General features: G+C 36.2%; 1 protein-coding gene across 2 annotated transcripts in view; it reads right to left on the bottom strand.

The window, feature by feature from the left end:
- RASA2 (RAS p21 protein activator 2) overlaps positions 1-21,735 on the bottom strand; it is a 119,703-nt gene that overhangs the window by 35,290 nt on the left and 62,678 nt on the right. For both annotated transcript variants that reach the window (XM_061167736.1, XM_061167737.1), the window contains exons 6-10: positions 15,311-15,394; positions 13,617-13,689; positions 10,359-10,435; positions 8,404-8,505; positions 582-738 (exon numbers count right to left, since the gene is read on the bottom strand). In XM_061167736.1, the coding sequence (XP_061023719.1) occupies positions 582-738; positions 8,404-8,505; positions 10,359-10,435; positions 13,617-13,689; positions 15,311-15,394 (493 nt within the window). The remainder of the gene's footprint in view (positions 1-581; positions 739-8,403; positions 8,506-10,358; positions 10,436-13,616; positions 13,690-15,310; positions 15,395-21,735) is intronic.

The raw sequence follows: 21,735 nt of genomic DNA, 5'->3' as shown, positions 1-21,735 counted from the left end.
TCTGGCTCTAGGTGAGTGATCACACCATCGTGATTATCTGGGTTGTAAAGATCTTTTTTGTACAGTTCTTCTGTGTATTCTTGCCACCTCTTCTTAGTATCTTCTGCTTCTGTTAGGTCCATACCATTTCTGTCCTTTATTGAGCCCATCTTTGCATGAAATGTTCCCTTGGTATCTCTAATTTTCTTGAAGAGATCTCTAATCCTTCCCATTCTATTGTTTTCCTCTATTTCTTTGCACTGATTGCTGAAGAAGGCTTTCTTATCTCACATATATATAGTTTTAATGAAATTTGATACTCTGAAATCTTTTCTTCATCATTTATAGAATTATAAATTTTTCATATTGGGCTTCACAGGAGGCTCAGCTGGTAAAGAATCTGCCTGCAATGTGGGAGACCTAGGTTTGTTCCCCGGGTTGGGAAGATCCCCTGGAGAATGGAATGGCTACCCACTCCAGTAATCTGGCCTGGAGAATTCCACGGACCTCCCTATAGTCAAGTCCATGGAGTCACAAAGAGTTGGACACAACTGAGTGACTTTCACTTGACTATTAAGTAACACACAAGATTTTTAAAGTACCTGAACATCTGGTGATTTTAGCAGCAGTGTTTTCAAAGGACCATAGTACTCTGAAGGAAGCACACAGTCTTCTGTATAACATATATTTAATCGAAGGGACCCCAGGTCATCAGTTTTAGATGACTTGTTTCCATTGTCTCTTGGTTGTAGCAAGTACCTAAAGTAAAAATACAATCAATTCTATGCAGTGATAATGTGCATCAAAGCTAATGAGATAATTAAACAGCTAAGCTATAAAAAAAAATTTAAAAAGTCAATATTTAATGTTAGGATAATTCATTAAATAGCAGAGTATTAATTTTCAGAGGCTAAGTAGTGGCTGTGAAGAAAACTAAAAATAGATTTTTATCCAGGAAACAAAAAATGAATAGATAAGACAAAACTCAAGATCTCAAAAGGACTGAGTAAGAGTTTGATTAGCCTGCAGGTTAGGAAAAAAATTATAAAAGATTTAAAATCCAATGTATTATCAAAAATAACTTTTTACTAACTAAATTTAAGAAAGATACATTTGGCTAAAATAGATAAGACATACTATAAGAAGAAGTAAGTGATCTCATTTTAAAGTGAATCCTATATTGTAAAAATTTGAACTTATTTTTTAAGAGTAAGTGGTTGGAGGTTTATAAAAAGTTTTTTATATTATTAAAGGATTAGCACTGCAACTATACTGAAAATGATTTCAGCTGCAAAAATCAGATTCTTATGAATTTGTAGGACCAAAACGAGAAATCTAAGTTAATTTTAAAGACTGTCATGGAAATTTAAAAATTATACAAAAGTAAGAAGAGCAGAATACTGAACTTCCATGTACTCATCATCTAACATTACTGATTATCAGTTCAAAGCCATTATTGTTTTAGCCACATCTCTACTCACTCCTCTCATCCCATTTATACATTATTTTAAAGCAATGTACAGGTGTTTTCTAATTTCATCTATAAATATTTCAGCATATATTACTATATACATTAAAAACTTCTCAAATTTACCATTATCCAGTCAGTATTCAAATTCTCCCAAACTTACTGAACAGTTTTCTATAGTCTATTCAAATCCAAGTTCACAGATTGTAATTGGTTGATGGATTCAATCAATTAAAAAATCAGATAATTTATTTATAGAATTTTCCAGTCTTGGGACTATGTTAACTCTATCTCCATGGTATCATTTAACATATTCTTCTGTCTCCTCTTATTTCCTGTATACTGGAGTATACTGGATACTGGAGTGTATCTAGGGGCTTGGTTAGATTGAGATTTGATATTCTGGTAGGAATACATTGATAGTATTGTGTAGCTACACCAGGAGGTACTAATGTCACTGTTTTCTCCTTTTTGTGATATTTGCAATTATTGATGATCACTGCCAAGAGTCACTAATCTGCACAGGTTTCAAAATGATAACTATAATTCTATCATTCCTCCTTCAATCTTTAGCCAGAATGCTTTTTATAAAGAAGTCAGTAGTTCTGATATTTACTTCTGACATCTACCACTTATGTCCTCCCCTAATACACTAACTTGATTAAAAATAGGACAGAGGAGGTTTTAACAGAATACTAACTTTGAGAAAGATATGATAAAGATAAATGAGAACTAAAGAATTAACCAAGCAACATTTAAAAGATAAAGGAATGGTAATATAAGGAGAAGAAATTATATAGAAATTATAGCACTACCCACAAAAAAGGAATTCCTGTCTCAGAAAACCAAGCTTCAGAACTTCTACTCTCTGATTTGAGAAATAATGGTATAAATAATTTGCCTACGGAAATAACTGGATATAAGCCTGTTAGCAAAGATGACTCTGAAGTGCCTCTAATGGAAGTCTAGGTAGCAAATCCCCAATCATCCTGACATGGGCATCACTTTGGTCAATTTCCCACAGTGTACTATGTATGTGTACATACATACACTACACCATGTAGTGTAGTATGTTCTGTAGCTCTGCAAATTGAGATACCTAGTTCAATCAGCACATCTAGAAGTGAATCCGAATCACAATGATGGAGCAGAGACTAATATATTTAAAATAGGAGACCAATTACTAAATTTATGGAAAGAAATACGGCTGACACTCGAACAACATGGGTTTGAACTACAGAATTCCTGGAACCAATCCCCCATGAATACAGAGAGAAGACTGTAAGTAAGTCTATACTGCAGTCGAGTGGCAAAGATACCTGTACTTTTTTGTGACTGATATATTTTATTATGGAAATGTTAATTCACAAAAGTAGGGAGAAGAATGATACATTAGGAAGCAACACCCTCACCATCAACCCCATGCATTTATCACCTGGCTTAACTATTATCACCATTTTCCACAGTGTTTCATCTAAATCTTTCATTTCAACTAATACATTAAAAAAATTTTTTTTTCATTTATTTTTATTAGTTGGAGGCTAATTACAATATTGTAGTGGTTTCAACTAATACATTTTTTTACCTGTTAATATATAGTTTTTTATGTTTGGTCAATACATTTTTTTACCTACTGGCAAGCTATTTGGAAAGCCAAATTATCTATCAGAAGGTGTGTTGTGGTGAGTACAAGGACATAACACAGAGATTTATGGACTCTTAATCTCGCAGCTAAGACAACTCTGCCAAGGAAAGAACAACGCTTCTAGAACAGATTGCTCTTACCCCATGACTAGGCCTGAATGGGCAGTACTCACCCACGTTTGCCTCTTTGGGAGCCTTTTTTACTGTTCTAGATTAACTGCCCCTTCTATTCTAACTCCTGTTTTCCATATATGGTAGAATAAGATTACTTGTATTACAGTTAAAACTTGGTTCTGCCTCCCAGGGACTGCACTTACCCACCCTAAACAATATCCCCACACTCTAGTCAGGTTTACAGACTCTGTTTTGGTTTGTTCTATAGAAATTATCCTCAGAGTGTATTATTCCCTTATCTCCAAATTACTGGGAGAAGGAATGCCTTATCCCTCTGGTATTCTCATAAAACTACAAAATATCCGCAAAATAGGTCTACAGTCCTAACATGACACATTCTTTGCAGAGGGGTTCAGGCAGTGATATGCCAATTATTGACTTTTATGTATACACTGTTTTAGGGTGCTCAGGAACTCCAGAAGGGTTCTCTCTGGCCACTCTTTTTCAACTTGTCTCCTTGGGTTTCTTTGGCAGGAATGGGAAATTCCTATGGACAAAGTATTTCATCCATATCTACTGGAACAAAATATGGAGTTGCAAAATTGTCCCACCCATTCCTTGAAAAGATCTTCTTTTTTTAAATTTTTAATGAGAAGGGATCACTCACTCGATTTCTTTTCAATAATATTAAAAGGGACACTCAAATATTTGCTGACAACTTAAAACAGACAATATTTTTGAGTCTTAAACATATTCAACAGCATTTAGGTGAAAAGTACTAACTTACTATAGTACACTGGTTAAGAGCACAAACTTTTGGCGTCAAAAGAATTTGGTCCAAATTCCAGCTCTGCAACCTTGGGCAAATTGCTCAATCTCTCTGTGCTTGTTTCCTTATCTGTTACATAAGGGTTAAAAATAGTATCTAAATGACTAATCCTTATAAAAACCCTAAGGAGGTTATATAAGCAGAGCACTTAGAACAGTGCTTTGCACACAGTAAATGTGATTTATAAAACATTTATCTACATAGAACTGTTACCACTTAAAATATATTAAATAACTAAAGATCAAAAGTTATTTATATAATTATGTAAATGTGATTAGTTGTTTTAAAATATTGTTACAAAAAACTCAATTTCGACCATCTGAAGGATCCCTTGTGAATTAACCAATCTTGTATGAATTAGAGTTAAAGAGAAAAACCTCAAGATTTGTTATATCGAGGGTATCTGGTGTGTCTAAGGTCTAGGGAAACAAAAAAACTCAAGTATATTTTTCTTCAGTTTTTAAATGAACTCTCAGTTTGAAAGAATAAGGAACAGGAAATAAAAAGAAGTTATTAACTGAAAAGGGCACTCAGCTGCTCACTTTTTTTTTTTTTTTTTCAATTTATAGTTAGGCATAAAAGCAATTCTAATAATCTCAAGAGTCAGCCTCTTAAAAGAAAAAAAAAGTCAGCATTTGAAAGTTTTAACAAGATCTGTATAATTAAAATTGAGGTATGCAGACAAAGACTACCATTATTTGTGAATAATGCTGCCTAAGCTGGAAAATAACTGTTCAGAGGCAGGTTTTCCAATACTTGAATGTCACTTCTGGTTCCAGAAAGATAATCAGTGTCAATGGATTTTTACCAAAGACAGGTCCCAAAACTAGGAAATGAGAAAACCAACTCATCTTAAGTAAATATTAATCCAGTTTTAAATTTGTATGAAGTGCTTATGTTGGAAAAAACCCTCCGCCATGTGCTTTACTTCTATTCGAATTTTACTTTCAAAATTAAAAAACTGTAACATGAAAAGATCTTTGCATCAATTTTCTTAATGTTTATTTTGGATCATCTAGGAGGAAATTATTGTACCAATATGTACAATCACACAAAGGTTTTGCACATATTAAGTTCTCTGACACCAGGTTACTGGTAAAATAAGACAGAACTATATTAGCACTAAGGTTCTCTTCATTTATACCATTCCAAACCAGTGGAATACTGGTACCAAAGGAAAAAAAAAAGATGCAAAAATTCTGTATGTACTGATGCAGAATAATGGTGATGACAGCAGCAATAACTATAATGATGAGTGTGAGAGATACCCATGGTCACAGCACTTATTTTATGTGAAACCAATTCATCCTCTAATGTTGGGCGGCAGGTATTAAGTGTACCATCCCCATTCCATAGCCAAAGAAAATAAAGGCATTCAGGTGGAACACCTGGTGTCTGGGATTGCCCAGGTAGTTAATGACAGAGATGGGATTTGAACCACAGTAGTCTGGTTCTAGAGTCCATACTCTTAACCACTATAAGAAGTCAACAAATACTTAATGAAGTTCTACTAAATTGCTAAGTGAAAAAAAGGTATAGAACATGATACAACATGTGTTCATTCATGTAAAGAAGAGGAAAGATGGACATATCCATATTTGCCTATATTTACAGAAAATATTTCCAGGAACTCAAAACAGGGTTGCCTCAGAAGAGGTTAGCTGTGGGACAGGGGCAGGAGATAACCTCTATCTTCTGAACTGTGAACCATGTGAATGAGTTCTGTTATTTACATATGTGAAAGTTAAAACTAGCTAATAGCGACACTAACGAGCTAATCCTAACACTTTAACAGAAGTTTCAGAATAAAGAATACGCACCATCACTTAGGAACTGACTAGTTAACAAAGGAAATGGAAAATAACTGAATCATGTCACAATTTGAGAACAAAATTGGAACCACAAGAGATCAGTTTTCAGGGGATATCCCTGGTGGTCCAGTGGCTAAGACTCCATGTTCCCAATGCAGGAGGCCTGGGTTCCATACCTGGTCAGGGAACTAGAACCCACATGTCACAACCAAGATCCAGCAAGGCCAAATACATAAAAATAATTTAAAAAAAATTTTTTAATCAGTTTTCAGGAAAAGATTCTAATAGTAAATGCTAAATAGAAATAATGTGGAAAGGGAAAGCAAACGAATACTTCTCAAACAACAGAATTCTATTATGGTAATTATTCTCTTTCCTACTATTAAGATTAGAAAAAATATGCTTGAAATCCCAAAGGTAAAGCTTTTCTTGAGTTTTCATTTAGTTACTAACAACCCCACAAGGGGACGCTGCAGTTCTACAACTGACAAAGGAGAATGTGTTTTAATTTGACTTAAAAGGAAATTGCATTCACATTTTTCTATTTCCTCACGTATAGGGAAGTGTAAATGAATGAGCAGGATGTTTCTATTTCATGCTGTATAAATTTTAACACATACTTCTGGCAGGTTACCTTTAACATATTACTGGCAAAAAATAAATCTATAGGAATAAAATTAATTTGTTAGTGCTCATACATCCTGACTTGGTAGTTCGACAAACTGTTGCCAAATTTGGAGGGCCTGTTTGGAGAATCTTATTTAAAATACAGGCTATAATGGCACATTTCAAGTTCACTTGGAGGGGCCTTGGGAGGCACAACAATTTACATGTTATTTTGTACCAAGTAGCATGCTATGGACTTCCCCGGTGGCTCAGTGGTTAAGTCTGCAATGCAGGAGCCATAGAATCCCTAGGTCAGGAGATCCCCTGGAGGGCATGGCAACCCACTCCAGTATTTTTGCCTGGAGAATCCCATGGACAGAGGAGCCTGGTGGGCTACAGTCCAGGGGGTTGCACAGAGTCGGACACGAATGAAGCAACTTGTCACGCATGCACGCATGGTGTTATCACTTTAAAGACAATGAACTGAGTTCAGAAATTTTCATTTAAAAAATGTTTGCTGACTTTATGTAAGGTGGAAGAAGTCTGGCAGGAGGGAATGACAAGCCTCAAATGTTAATCAAAAAAAAAATGACCAAGTCCCCCCCACCCTCCCATGGACACATTTTGGAGAAGGAAATGGCAACCCACTCCAGTGTTCTTGCCTGGAGAATCCCAGGGATGGGGTCGCACAGAGTCAGACACGACTGAAGTGACTTAGCAGTAGTAGCAGCATGGACACATTTTGGAAGTTACAGCATATAAAACGCCATCATAAAGGCTAATCTTAGATCCGCATTAGCAAGAGGTAAAAAATAAAATAAAAATTGTGAGACTACACAGACCAAAGTGAAGAATGCCTGATGGCACTCAGTAGAGGCAGGATCCTGCAGACAAATGAGACTGCTGCCCACAGTAAGAAACATCGGAACACTTGGTTTCAAGTCCTCTTCCAGGCAACTGAAACTGAGCACTAAAAAGGGGCCTTACAAGGCAAATGTGAAAGGCATGTTGTTTTATACTCAGTTGAAACCCAAGTTTAGCATGCGGGCTACTGGGCAATCTACTGGAGGGGAGAGGACATACGTGCTTTTACGTGCTGTAGACAGGAAAACAACCAACAGTTTCACACTGATTTTGCCAAGGAAGCTAACATCAGTTTAATGTCTGAACATTAACGTGAATTTAATGTCATTATAAGAAGTCAAGTTTAATATTGTAGCCAATACTGAGCCACCAGAACCTCTGAAAAGTTCATTAACTGAATCAGCTCAACATCTAGATCCCAGACATTAAGATAATAACACCAGAGTCATTCACAGTACATTTCAATAGGGTTTGGGGAAGAAAAATTACTGGTGAGATTTCATAACAGCTGAATCTCTACAATAAACCCTTTGCTTTCAAACATTCACAATTCCCATGCCTGTTAATAAAGTTTCCGAACTAAAGATGTTGATCTGTGATCAAACTTTCTCTCACAAGAGCAACTCTTACGTAATGTTCGAAAGGTTCTACATTTTTTCTTCAGAGTTAAGATTAAGTTTTTGAACAGGAAAATATTCCAGACAAGTCAGTTCTTTTATCTCAGTACCAGAGGACAAGTCATAAAAAAAAAAAAAAAATTGTACTTGTATTTCTGCAACAATAAATTAATGGCCAAATCAGTGTTAATGACTTTGGGCTTATCCATTCAAAACTTAAAATATGGGAGGCGGGAGCGGGGATCGGGCCGGGGGACACATGTAAATCCATGGCTGATTCATGTCAATGTATGGCAAAAACCACTACAATACTGTAAAGTAATTAGCCTCCAACTAATAAAAATAAATGGAAAAAAAATAAATTAATTAAAAAAAATTTTAAATATGCTTAAAAGAACCATTTATTTGCATAGACAGTGCATGAAAGGGGTTGACCTACTGTGTAGTTCACTACAGTGTCTGTCTTCTTACCAGGCTTGATGAGAGGCATCATTTCTTAATACGTTCACAGGAACCTTAATTTCACCAAGGAAAACATCTTGGACCAGGTTTCCATTGTTCCACAAGTCGATCCTGAAAATTTAAAAATTGGCTTGATTTTTTGCAAACAATGTGTAAGAGAACAAACATGACCAAACAGCTTCAAACTACTACACTTGTATTATAGCATTAATTTAAGGTTCTGAGTACTTTTGCCATAAGCATCTTTGCCACAGACATCTTTCCCTCAAGCATTTTTGCCACAAACATTTTCACCATGTAACTAACTGGTTATAAGGCAATTCTGTTATAAAAAAGGAAAAATAAATAATAAAAGAGAGACATTAAAAAAGACACAAACATAGAAAATAAAATTAAAAAGATATCATTGCAAAATACAAAATTTTAATACATTCAAAATGTATATAAATTCATGGCAATAATTCACGAATAACTGATTTTATTTTGTGGGCTGCACCTAAACACTTGTCTTCTAAGTCTTTTGTTAACAGTATTTTACACATTGTTTTTATTTTTGCTTATTGATTTGTCTCATTTGGCATTACACTTTTCTGCTAAAATTTTTTCCTTCGTTAAGAGAGGTATCCATTTCCAAACACGAGGATGCGTATTTGCTTCTGAGCTTTATACTGCGTTGGGAAAGCCATCCACACTGTTGTTCGTTCTGGGCACAGTTGTCCCATGTCTATTGACAGATGTTTCAAAGTTCTATGGGAAATGTGGGTTTAACCCTGTGCCTCTGAGGCCCTCACATTCTCCTCCAATGTGGTGTGTTTCAAAATAAGAAACCAACTCCCGGGGCAAATCAGTGTCACCTGTCTGATCAATAAAGCTATCAATTATATTGATAACCAGAAGAAACACTAATGCAGTTCAACCAGTTGAAACCAAACTGTCAACCAGTTATTTTATTTTTCACAGCGAAGTTGACTTATCACCAATTAGTTATGTGGTGAAAATGTTTGCGGCAAAGATGTTTATGGTAAAGGTGCTTACGGCAAAGATGCTTATGGTGAAAGTACCAGACAAGTCATTTCACATGCTTAAAAATAAGAGACAGATGTTAGCACTGTCATACACCTCACTAGCTAAACTAAGAAAGCAGAATACTGCTGTAGTTTTACTTAAACGTACAGAATGTAACTATCTTAAATAGTTTAAAAGAAAGTACTTAAGTTTCTTAGTTCCAAAATCTAGGTTTTATTTTAACCTGTAAAAATAAGAATTACAGAATTACATTTTTGAATTTGAGAAAAGAAACCAACACAAGATTACAGTTTCTTTCTCAAAACCAGTTAATATGTAAAGATAGGTGATTTTAAAAAATACATTACCTGATCATTCCAAACATGTGATTAATACACCCTTCAGATGAACACACTGTTAACACCACACCTATACATGCATTTACAAAACTTTCACCTCCCAAACAGCATAGATATTTAAGACCTAGGAAGTAGCACAAACTTCAAACACATGCACCTGTTGGGTTATCTTACAAGACTTCTTACCTCACTGAAATTTCTGTTAGACAGCAGATATGTTAAGAAGAATAAAAAAATTATTTCTAAATTGGCTAGTATATAATTACTTTTCTATATATTCTTTGCATCCATTATGCTATGATTTAAATAGCAATTAAATTTGGGAAAAACTAAAAATAGGTAAAAAAAAAAAAAGGGTAAAAATTAGCGCATTTTTAAAATAAATACTCCTTGACTACTCCTGCAAAGAAATCAGATTTTGAGAAGATAATTTGGATTTAAACTAGAAGGTAATTTAAATTTAAATGCACGTTCCTCTAAGTTTCACTGATGAACTTGCTAAAGAGAATTCTGTTAAGCCTGAGTCACCTTTTTCAGTTAAATTTAGGATTTCTCTTTTGGCATAGAAAACAGCAATTCTGTAAAATCCAAGACACATACCTAATTTCCAGCTTTTCAATGTCCTCCTCTTCTACCTGGAACTGGGACTTTCTGGTGTAACTACTGGACCTCGTCACCTATAAACAAAAAAATTTTAGTAAAAAAATTTTTATAATATCGTTTTCCTACACAAACTTTAAAAAACCATCCCTAAAGTGTTTGTGTTTATTATAAACAGAAGAAAATGCCTATGTAATATCTGACCCCGAATCTAAATACACAAACAGCTATGGAAGTAGCAGAGAGAGGTAAAGATAAGGTGGTAAATAAAACATCAAAATCAACTTTACCTCCATACCCTTCCTTATCGACTCAATATGTAGGAACACTGGGTTCTCTGGCTCATACGTATCTGTTGGTGACTCAGAGTAAAACTGTTCTATTTCAGTGAAGCTGCATAAGCTAGGATCTGTTTGAAGACTTTCCCACATTTCTCAAGATAACAATGCCACCCTCACACTTCCTTCTCACATTTTTACTGAAAACATCAAGGCCATTGGCAGGAACTTCCTCAACTATTGTCCACCTGAACATGTCCATTCCCACAGAGGCCTGTTTACTGGATGACTTTTCTCATCCTTTTCTGAATCAAGAGGGTGAGATGATCCTCCTCTTTTCTGAACTCTCCACCCCCACATGGTATGCAGTAAACACGTAGTCAGCATTCGATCTATTTTAATTGCAGCTTTCTTGACCAGACTGTTCACCTCATTCAAGTCTAAGAAAAATTCTCCCTTTAAATATGGTCTTCCTATCTCTTTCCTTTCACAGACAAGCATCTCAAAACTGTTGCCCATCCTTACAGCCTCCGCTTCCTCACCACCCACTCACTACAGTAACTCCTTATAATCTGGCTTCCTCATAGATCACCCTCCTAAAACCCCTCTCTTAATCATCAAGTCTGATGATGAAATTCTGAGTTTTCACCTCTCATGACCCCGTTATCTGAATAAGTGACCATACAAACGCCCTCCATTTTCCCAGCGATACCCCTTTCTCTGAGTTTGCCCAGCACGATCCTGGCTCCCTTCTGCTCTCCTTGCTTCCACCTCTGCCACTACTTCTTCCTCAGAACACACAAACATGGGTTTTCTCCAGGGTTTCATATCTTATTTTGCTCTAAGCTACACAGGGCTGTACGGTTAACGAAGTGCTTTCATATTCGTTATCTCCTGTGTTCATCAGAACAGTGTTCTGAGGCAGGCAGGGCTGGATCTATTATCCTCATCTTGAAAATGAGGAAGCTAAAGTACAGAAATTAAGAAAAGTCAAAGTCAAATATTTAATATGTGGCAGAACTTAGCTGGTTCACTTCTCTTCTTTCTTGCATACCTCTATGCCCTTGGCTTGCTTTTTTGACTCACTGTAAGCTATTCTTGATTCTTTATCTACAGTAATCACCCATCTTAGTCATGAATTTCTTATGGGAGGATTTTACATGTCAGAGCTCAAGCTCATTATGCCCCACACTGAACCACTTGTTTTCCTTCTTAACTTTTCCAGATTTGAAATCATGAGGACAACATCTGACTCCTCCTTTTATCTTTTCTTCTGTAACCAATTTGTTATCTTGCCATTTGTAGTTTCTCATCTTTCTCTTCCGCCCTGTTTCCATATTACTCTCTTGAGTCAGACCCTTCCCCCGCGTTTGCTTTTTCCTTTTTTAAAAAAAAAACACCTAGACTGCAAGTCTCTTGATCTCTGTTCTTTCTCGCAGCCATCTGGCCCACAGATCATGGTTAACTCTTCTCAAAATACTTCATTACTCTTGCTACCTCTGGGCTCAACAATATCCAATGTCCAATACTCCAACCTGCTCTCAAGGCCTTTCATTAGTTGGTCCCACTTTATCTTTCTAAGCTTAACTCCCTTTATTCCCTTTCAGTCAAATCACTACTTGCTACTCTTTGGACATAACTTTCTCTTTCTATGTCTTTGTTGAAAAGATTCCATTTTTAATACTCTTTTCCTCTGGCTTAACTCAGTGGCAGCAGAGCTCCCCAGCATCTGCTACTGCATTTTACTGCTGCATGTCTGCATGCATGTGCATGCTTTGGGTCTTTTACTGTAGCTAGAGGACAGAGACTGAACTTTTATCTTTATAATCAACTCAACAAAAGGGCCCTTCGAATGAATGTTTTGAGGCTTGATATGCATGTTTGCATATACCAAACAGGTCAGGTCTTGATTTTCAAAGGACCATCTGCTTGTTGCTACAAGTTGCCCCTTCTTGGATTTTCTTCAGGCTAGATGTAATAGCCATTTTTAAATATGGAACAATTGAATTAAGTAAGTCCTTGGCTGGGAAATGAAAAAAATCTCACACTGGTACATTTTATTTTGTTTTTCTTTCTTCCTTGCCTCCACCCCCACAATTCTTCCTACTTCAATTCTGGCATTTCTTCAACTGTGTTCCTTTATTAAAAGCACAGTAATCAGGCATGGCTAGATGTGCCCTCATTCTCTTCACTTCGAAATATCAAAAAAACAAAAAAACCCATGTAAAAAAAAGGAAAAGCACAAAATGTAACTTAAAAAAAAAAAAACACTTTCCTACATGCTATTTTCAACAATTGCAACATATCCTATGGGTAGAACACAATTTTTCAGAATAGAGCTTAATTATTTTTGTTTTTTCCTGTAGTTTTCTAATATGAAAAAGGATTTATTTAACAATGCTCCATAGGAAGGAACTTCAAAGCACTGTATTTTGGGCAACTTCAAGGCAATTGAAGTTCTCTATGAAAATAAGCACGTGTCCTTAGAGTGATTTAGCTAAAAAGAGGTTAATAACAAGGCCTTAATCATGTCGTACTTTATAATCTCAAAGCATTTTCACATTTGAACCTCATAAAAACTCTATGACTTAGGTTGGGATGCTATTGTTCTCTCTTACAAAATTAATCCTTTCACAGGAAATTTGAGTCTCTCATGTAGTGATCTGTCTAAATTCAACTGGGACTAGAACCCAGATCTAACAAGTGGATATCATACTTATTTCACTAATGGCTTTCAAGTAGTATTCTGCCAAAGAGTCCTGGGGGGCTGGATAAGGTGGGGTTCTGTGAGAAGGGGGGTGTGATACCAAGGCTGACTGATGAATGGGTGTGGTCCTAGACCTCCCCCTCTTCAAATTAATCAGAGCTCTGCCAGTGCAGAGGCTCTGCACTGGGCCTCCACTGTGTCACACCATTGACCCACAGTTTTCAGGAAAGAAATGCTTAGTTGTATTAACATTTAAATAAAACAAAAAGTTACCTCAAAATAAAAGATTTCATTAAACTGCGGATTGCTTGTTTTCTTCTTTACTTTTGTCTTCTTTTGGTCATTCCTGTTCCAATGTGGTAGAGTTTTACCTTGTAGAACTTAACAGTACACAATTATAAAACATGCTATTTCCACCCAGGGAGCCAGGCCTCTTTCTGTTTTAACTGTTAGGATGATTCAGGGAAGGCAGTAGCTTTAAATATTACTTGGGGGAAAAAACTGACATGTCTCTAAAAACTCAAATCAAAGAACACACAAATTTTGTATATGTGATATATGCCAAGATTTTATTACTCCATGGCTATATTAGATGGACTGTCAGGTCTCCTTCAGGGGTTTTTAAGTAACACATTGCATTATATAAGCAACTCAAAATAAATGGTAGGAGGAAGACAATGAGATTCAAATACCTTATTCTATGTTGAAAAATACCCCAGGAACACATTTAACTCAGTTTACTTCTTGGACTTTGGCTACAATGTGGCTTTTTAAAAAAAATTTTTTACTTTGAAATAATCAGAGATGCAGAGGAGGTTGCAAAGAAATGTACAGGGAAGTCCCATGGAGCCTTTCACCAGCTCCCCAACGGTAATATCCTCCACAACCACAGCACAGTGTCAAAACCAACAGTGACTTTTTAAAACAAATTCATATGCTAAACAGCTTCTATCTATACATTACTAAGTACTTACACTAAAGAATCTGTTGGGTACTGATTATAAACAAGAACAAAAACCAAGAACAATTCCGCTAAACACTTGAAACACGTAGAACTAAATCCCTTTGACAGCATGAATGTTATAAGACTGAGTATCTGCTTTTAAATTTAAAACCATCTATACTAATAATAGGATACTACTGCTTGAGAACCCAGTAAGTACCAGGCATGGTGCTTTACATACCATAGGGACAAATATATTTTCCCAAGTGACTAACTGGTTATTTTCTTAAAAATAAGATACATAGTGAGCTTGGGGGAGGAAAGAAGCAGTACATGTCTGTGTGTGTATATATATGTTTGTGTGGCACTATTATGCTCTTTGTTTCTTGATTCTAAGCCTTCAACTTGTAGACAAATTTCAACTAGTCAGGCTCTGAAAGAAACCATAATGAAATTATAAAATAGAAAATACTAAAAATTGCTATAGATTTTCCATAAATTATCGTAAGTAATTTAAATCAATGATACTGTGTGCTTCACCATGTTCTGGTACTTTAGCAGTTTATCTGCGGCTTGGAATTCTCTCTGAACAGCACAGATGGCACAAGAAGAAAAGGTATTTTTAGTCCTGAGTTGCTTTCTAGATAAAAATATTGAAACTTCCTTGCTATTTTGAGCTAACATTTCTTAAAACAGGATTCTACCTGCAATAAAATCTAAGACATTTGAAAATAGGAAGGCTGATGATGAAAGAAGGTCAAGTTCATGTTTTAAAGTACATTTTAAATACTATAAAACAGAGGTTGCTCCCCACAGCCTAAGAGTCTGGCAGATTTGAAATGGCACTTCTTTTCCTTCATAAAAGAAGAGTTGGCTATTTGCAAGTATATAATAGAACTTAAGATTTTTCTTTCAAAAAGCATTCATTAGTCTATATCAAAAATAGATATTTAATATGTTCTCAGAGCCTTAGTTTTGTAATTTTTAAACTTAAAAAATCTAATACTAATTCAATAAACATTACCTGGAAGGGCCCACTAGAGAAACTGTTGCATAAGGGTCACAGCTTTGTCCATTTATGAGAGGCAACCCATGGCACGCCTTGACACTAAGGAAGAATAAGGAAAAATTAACATTATTATACTGAAGTTAAACAACATGGAACATTAGCTTTAAATACAAGTTAATAAAGTCAAAGGGTTAAAACTGTTTTCCACATGTCTGAAGCTGTGTGCCTATATACCACCTATCCCAAACATATGTATGCACGCACTTATTTTTTTAGATTTTTTTTGTAGTGTGAGTGCTTTACAATGTTGTATTAGTTTCTGCTGTACAACAATATGAACCGGCTGTATGTGTGCATATATTCCCTCCCCCGTGAGCCTACCAGCCCCCAGCTACCACCCCTCCAGGTCATCACAAAGCACTGAGCTGAGCTCCCTGTACTCATTTACTTATGCTATACTTCCAAAATAGGACTAGACTACCAAGTAACATTTAGCACACAAAGCATATCCAACAAGGTACATGCTGTGGTTTGCTAATACATTAAAATGACTGTGGCTTCTAAAAAGGAAAAGAAAGGGGTGTGAACCTTAAAGGAGAAACTACAAACCAAGTCAAATCTGTAGCATCATATCCTCTGCTAAAGCATGAATGAGAAACAAGGAAACAACTGTGGTTTCCACTTAAAATCTGATTCATAAATAAACAGCAAGCCACATACAGTCCTGCAGCCTTTTATTCTAACTCTCAGCAACAGCTCCTGCCTCATTCTGCAGAAAATGTTTTAGACCATAAATACCAAGATCTCATCTACCCCATGGATAATGGTCACTGGTATTTACAAAGAACACTGAATCTGACTTAATGACCTGCTCCTCAAATTTTCTCTTTACTGAGGTTCACAAATTCAGTTGACCATATAAGGGTGTACATTTCCCAGTTCCTACAAGAAACTCATGAGTGTTGGTGAAAAGCATTCTTGGTTGAAAGATGTGAGCTACTGAATGACATTCTAATTTCTCTCTACAACCCACAGATCATATATGTGGGTGAAGTGCAAATGGTATGCTGCCGAGTAAAGAAAGAAATGATAATATGACTCATTTCTATTAAATTGAGTATCAAAAATCAAATTTAAAAAATTTCTGAAACTAACTGAAGAAAAGTACAGGCAAGACAACAATTCTGGTTATTAATGTCAGGCTTGGGTACAGTCAAATTTTCCACTGTACATACTGTTTGAAATGTATACTTCTTAGGCTAAATCTCAAAATGATACCTGACTTTTATATAATATTTGCAGTTTACTATTTATTTTCACAGAATGCACCTAATTCCCACAATTGCCTTTGAGAAAGGTATAATCATGTCATTTTAAAGAAGAAAGTAAGGCTAAAAAATTTATGTAAGAAAATAACAAAATAATGCTAAAGAGGTAATAAAACTTGTAAGAAGTGGGCTGAGACTCAACTTCTACTTTCTTAACTCCATTTCTAAACTTCAAAGTCCTCCTACATTCCCACTGTGCCGGACTATACTGTATTTGGTTGGCCCCAAAATTCGTTCGGGTTTTTCCGTAGTATGTTACAGAAAAACCCAAATGAACTTTGGGGCAACACTTACTTTCTTCATAATGCCAAATTTATCTGATGTAAACATTAATTATGAGAAATCTTAATTATAAAAAGTCACTATAATTTTATGAGGTATGAAAACAATGAGAAAATGCTTTTCAGTATAGATTTCTATAAGAATACTCACAAATCAAAAAAACACTCATAACCCAAAAGCAAGGGTCTATAAAAACCATCAGAAGTACTCTTATATAATTTTAAAATATAAGTATAAAAATTAGGTTTTCTGACAAACTAGTAGTATTAAATACAGGTTATTTTATTTGCTACATATATTATGAAATATTTTCCTAATTAACTACTCTTCTAATTGGTAAATCAAACAACTTCACATTGTAAACCATGAATGAGCTAAAAATGAAAGTTAAAATAACCTTACTACACCAAATTATCTTGTATTTTATTTATATATGACATATAAAGCATTAGATAATGACACATTTTCTAGCAAAGGAAAATAAGTTTAGTCCAAACTTGTTTATAATACAGAATGATTTGATTCTTTGCCTAGGACTTTTTTTTTAAACTAAAAGACAAACATTAACTTCTACATATATTAAGAAGAGGTGGCAAGAATACACAGAAGAACTATACAAAAAAGATCTTCACAACCCAGATAATCACGATGGTGTGACCACCAACCTAGAGCCAGACATTCTGGAATGCGAAGTCAAGGGGGGCCTTAGCAGGCATCACTATAAACAAAGCTAGTGGAGGTGATCAAAGTCCAGTTGAGCTGTTTCAAATCCTAAAAGATGTTGCTGTGAAAGTGCTGCACTCAATATGCCAGCAAATTTGGAAAACTCAGCAGTGGCCACAGGACTGGAAAAGGTCAGCTTTCATTCCAATCCCAAAGAAAGGAAATGCCAGAGAATGCTCAAACGACCACACAATAGCACTCATCTCACACACTAGTAAAGTAATGCTCAAAATTCTCCAAGCCAGGCTTCAACAGTACGTGAAACATGAACTTTCAGATGTTCAAGCTGGTTTTAGAAAAGGCAGAGGAACCAGAGATCAAATTGCCCACATCCCGTGGATCATTGAAAAAGCAAGAGAGTTCCAGAAAAACATCTACTTCTGCTCTGCTTTATTGACTACGCCAAAGCCTTTGACTGTGTGAACTACAACAAACTGGAAAATTCTTCAAGTGATGGGAATAATAGACCACCTGGCCTGCCTCTTGAGAAATCTGTGTGCAGGTCAGGAAGCAACAGTTAGAACTGGACATGGAACAACAGACTGGTTCCAAATCGGGAAAGGAGTACATCAAGGCTGTATACTGTCACTCTGCTTATTTAACTTATATGCAGAATACCTCATACGAAATGATGGGCTGGATGAAGCACATGCTGGAATCAAGATTGCTGGGAGAAATATCAATAACCTCAGATGTGCAGATGACACCACCTTTATGGCAGAAAGTGAAGAAAAACTAAAGATCCTCTTAATGAAAGTGAAAGAAGAGAGTGAAAAAGCTGGCTTAAAACTCAACATTCAGCAAACTAAGATCATGGCATCCAGTCCCATCACTTCATGGCAAATGATGGGGAAACAGTGAGAGACTTTATTTTGGGGGGCTCCAAAATCACTGCGGATGGTGATTGCAGCCATGAAATTAAAAGACGCTTTTACTCCTTGGAAGAAAAGCTATGACCAACTTAGACAGCGTATTAAAAACCAGAGACATTACTTTGCCAACAAAGATCTGTCTAGTCAAAGCTATGGTTTTTCCAGTAGTCATGTATGAATGTGAGAGCTGGACTATAAAGAAAGCTGAGCGCAGAAGAATTGATGCTTTTGAACTGTGGTGTTGGAGAAGACTCTTGAGAGTCCCTTGGACTGCAAGGAGATCCAACCAGTCCATCCTAAAGGAAATCAGTGTGGAGATTCCTTAAAAAACTGGAAACAGAACTGCCATAGGACCCAGCAATCCCACTCCTGGGCATACACACTGAGGAAACCAGATCTGAAAGAGACATGTGTACCCCAATGTTCATCACAGCACTGTTTATAATAGCCAGGACATGGAAGCAACCTAGATGCCCATCAGCAGACAAATGGATAAGGAAGATGTGGTACATATACACTATGGAATATTACGCAGCCATTAAAAATAATTCATCTGAATCAGTTCTAATGAGATGGATGAATCTGGAGCCTATTATACAGAGTGAAGTAAGCCAGAAAGATAAAGACCAATACAGTATACTAACGCATATATATGGAATTTAAAAAGATGATAACGATAACACTATATGCAAAACAGAAAAAGAGACACAGATGTACAGAACAGACTTTTGGACTCTGTGGGAGAAGGTGAGGGTGGGATGTTCAGAGAGAACAGCACTGAAACAAATATACTATCAAGGGTGAAACAGATCACCAGCCTAAGTTGGATGCATGAGACAAGTGCTCAGGGTTGGTGCACTGGAAGACCCAGAGGGATGGGATGGGGAGGGAGGTGGGAGGGGAGATCGGGATGGGGAACACATGTAGATCCATGGCTGATTCATATCAATGTATGGCAAAAACCACTACAATAAAATAAAATTTAAAAAAAGGGAAATCAGTCCTGAATATCTACTGGAAGGACTGATGCTAAAGCTGGCCACCTGATGCGAAGAACTGACTCACTGGAAAAGACCCTGATGCTGGGAAAGATTGAAGGCAGGAGGAGAAGGGGATGACAGAGGATGAGATGGTTGGATGGCATCACCGACTCAATGGGCATGAGTTTGGGTAGGCTCCAGGAGTTGGTGATGGACAGGGAGGCCTAGTGTGCTGCAGTCCATGGGGTCACAGAGAGTCGGACAACAGTATACAACAGTATGTAGTAGTACAGGGAGTTAACAGGGAATAGATTTATCCTCCCACTTCAATAACTTTAACAAAAAAAGGGTAATTACCAGCAGTTCAGGACAGTAATCTCGAGGGGGTAATAAACAAAGTGAGCCCTCTAACCGTCACGGCTTACTGCCAGATGGTCTCCTTGAGAAGAAAGAGAGGGGCTGTCAGTTGGGGAAGGCCAAGGTGACTAGCGTTCCCAGGACCGGTACTGGAGGAAGCAGAGCTGCACAGAGTGAAGAAATCACCAGAGAGCTACAAAGTTACCCACAGCACCTGCCCAGCCCCAGAGTCTTCAGCTGAGCGCTGATAAGCACATACACGTGAGGAAGCTGTATGTGCTGATAAGCACATACATTGGGGTGGGGGGGCGGAGTTAGAAAAGAACAGAGGGTACAATTCCTGAAGCCTACGAATGACTATCAAGAGATCCCATGGGCATGGTAAAAAGCTGGTAATTTATGGGTGCTGGCCTCAGTAGGGGGAAAATACTAGCCACAGGCTAAAGGCCACTCTGGTTCCAGCTAACAAAGCTTAAATGCAAACCATAAATGATCAAACTGTTTCTAAATAATTTAAGTCTTCAAGTATATTCATAAGAATACAAAAGTATCCAGCAATTTCACAATGTCTAGCATCCAACAGAAAATAACTAGAAACACAAAAGAAATCAAGAAAATACAACCCATGATGGAAGAAAGCCAAATCAATAGTAACAGACCCGGAAATAACACAGATGACAGAATTAGTAGATGAGGACATGGAAAAAGTTATTATAACTATATTTCAAATGTTTGGTAGAAACACAGAAGACATTAAAATCTGAAAGTCTACAAGTTCTGATATGAAAAATACTGAGTGGGATTAATAGAAGGTTAGATATGGCAGGAGAAAAGATCAGTAAAAGTGAAGGTAGAGTAACAGACGCATTATACAAATATGTAAATGGTCTAAACATGTCAACTAAAAAGCAGAAAGTTTCAGATGGGACAAAAAAATTATACTCTGTCTTTAAGAAATTCTTTTAAATATAAGCTAAAAATAAAAGTAAAAAACAGAAAAATATATACCATGCTAATACTAACTAAAGGAAAGCTGAGTCAATGAGTAATGACAACCCAAATATCCATTAGTAAGGGTCTAGCCGAATAAAAAATGGTAAATCTATACAATGGAATTCTACGTAGCTGTCAAGAGAATGGAGTAAATATCTATTCTCTAATTACACTGATTATGGAGAGATCTTCAGGATATATTCTTAAGTGAAGAAATAAGTTACAGAACTCTATAGTTTGTATAAGAATAGAATGGAAAACATTAGCATATTTTTATTTATATCAATATATGTGCATATATTTATTTGCTTGTATTTGTAAACATACTGAAAAGACTAAAATTTGGGAGTGGGGACTTGTTCAGATATATCTGACACAGTTTTGAGTTGCAAGCATAGAAAACCTTTACATTTCAAAAGTGAAAATAAACTTGAGAAATAACCATTAAAAAGTAAAAACAAACCAACCTGAGAAACCACTAAAAAAAGGAGAGAACTAGAATTAGTTCAAAAGACTAGAGCACAGTATTTGATTCTAATCCTTAGTGATATATAGTCTTAGAACAAATAGAACAGTTAAGACCTCTAAAACTTCATTCAGTAACCTAATCATCAGTGGTAATACTGGTATTATTATTTTGAATCTACTGTCTCTTATTTTATAAGATAATGTAAATAAATAATCATATTGTTAAGTATGTAATGTTAGGGATTAAGATTTTCAATGTATGAGGAAAGAAATACATGGAGAAGGAAATGGCACCCCACTCCAGTACTCTTGCCTGGAAAATCCCATGGACAGAGGAGCCTGGTGGGCTGCAGTCCATGGGGTCGCTAAGAGTAGAACACGGCTGAGCCACTTCACTTTCACTTTTCACTTTCATGCGCTGGGGAAGGAAATGGCAA

This window comes from Dama dama, chromosome 19 (assembly GCF_033118175.1).
Source record: "Dama dama isolate Ldn47 chromosome 19, ASM3311817v1, whole genome shotgun sequence".
NCBI classification, from domain to species: Eukaryota; Metazoa; Chordata; class Mammalia; order Artiodactyla; family Cervidae; genus Dama; species Dama dama.
Note: the sequence above shows the minus strand (reverse complement) of the source record. Positions and strands in the feature narration are given on the sequence as shown.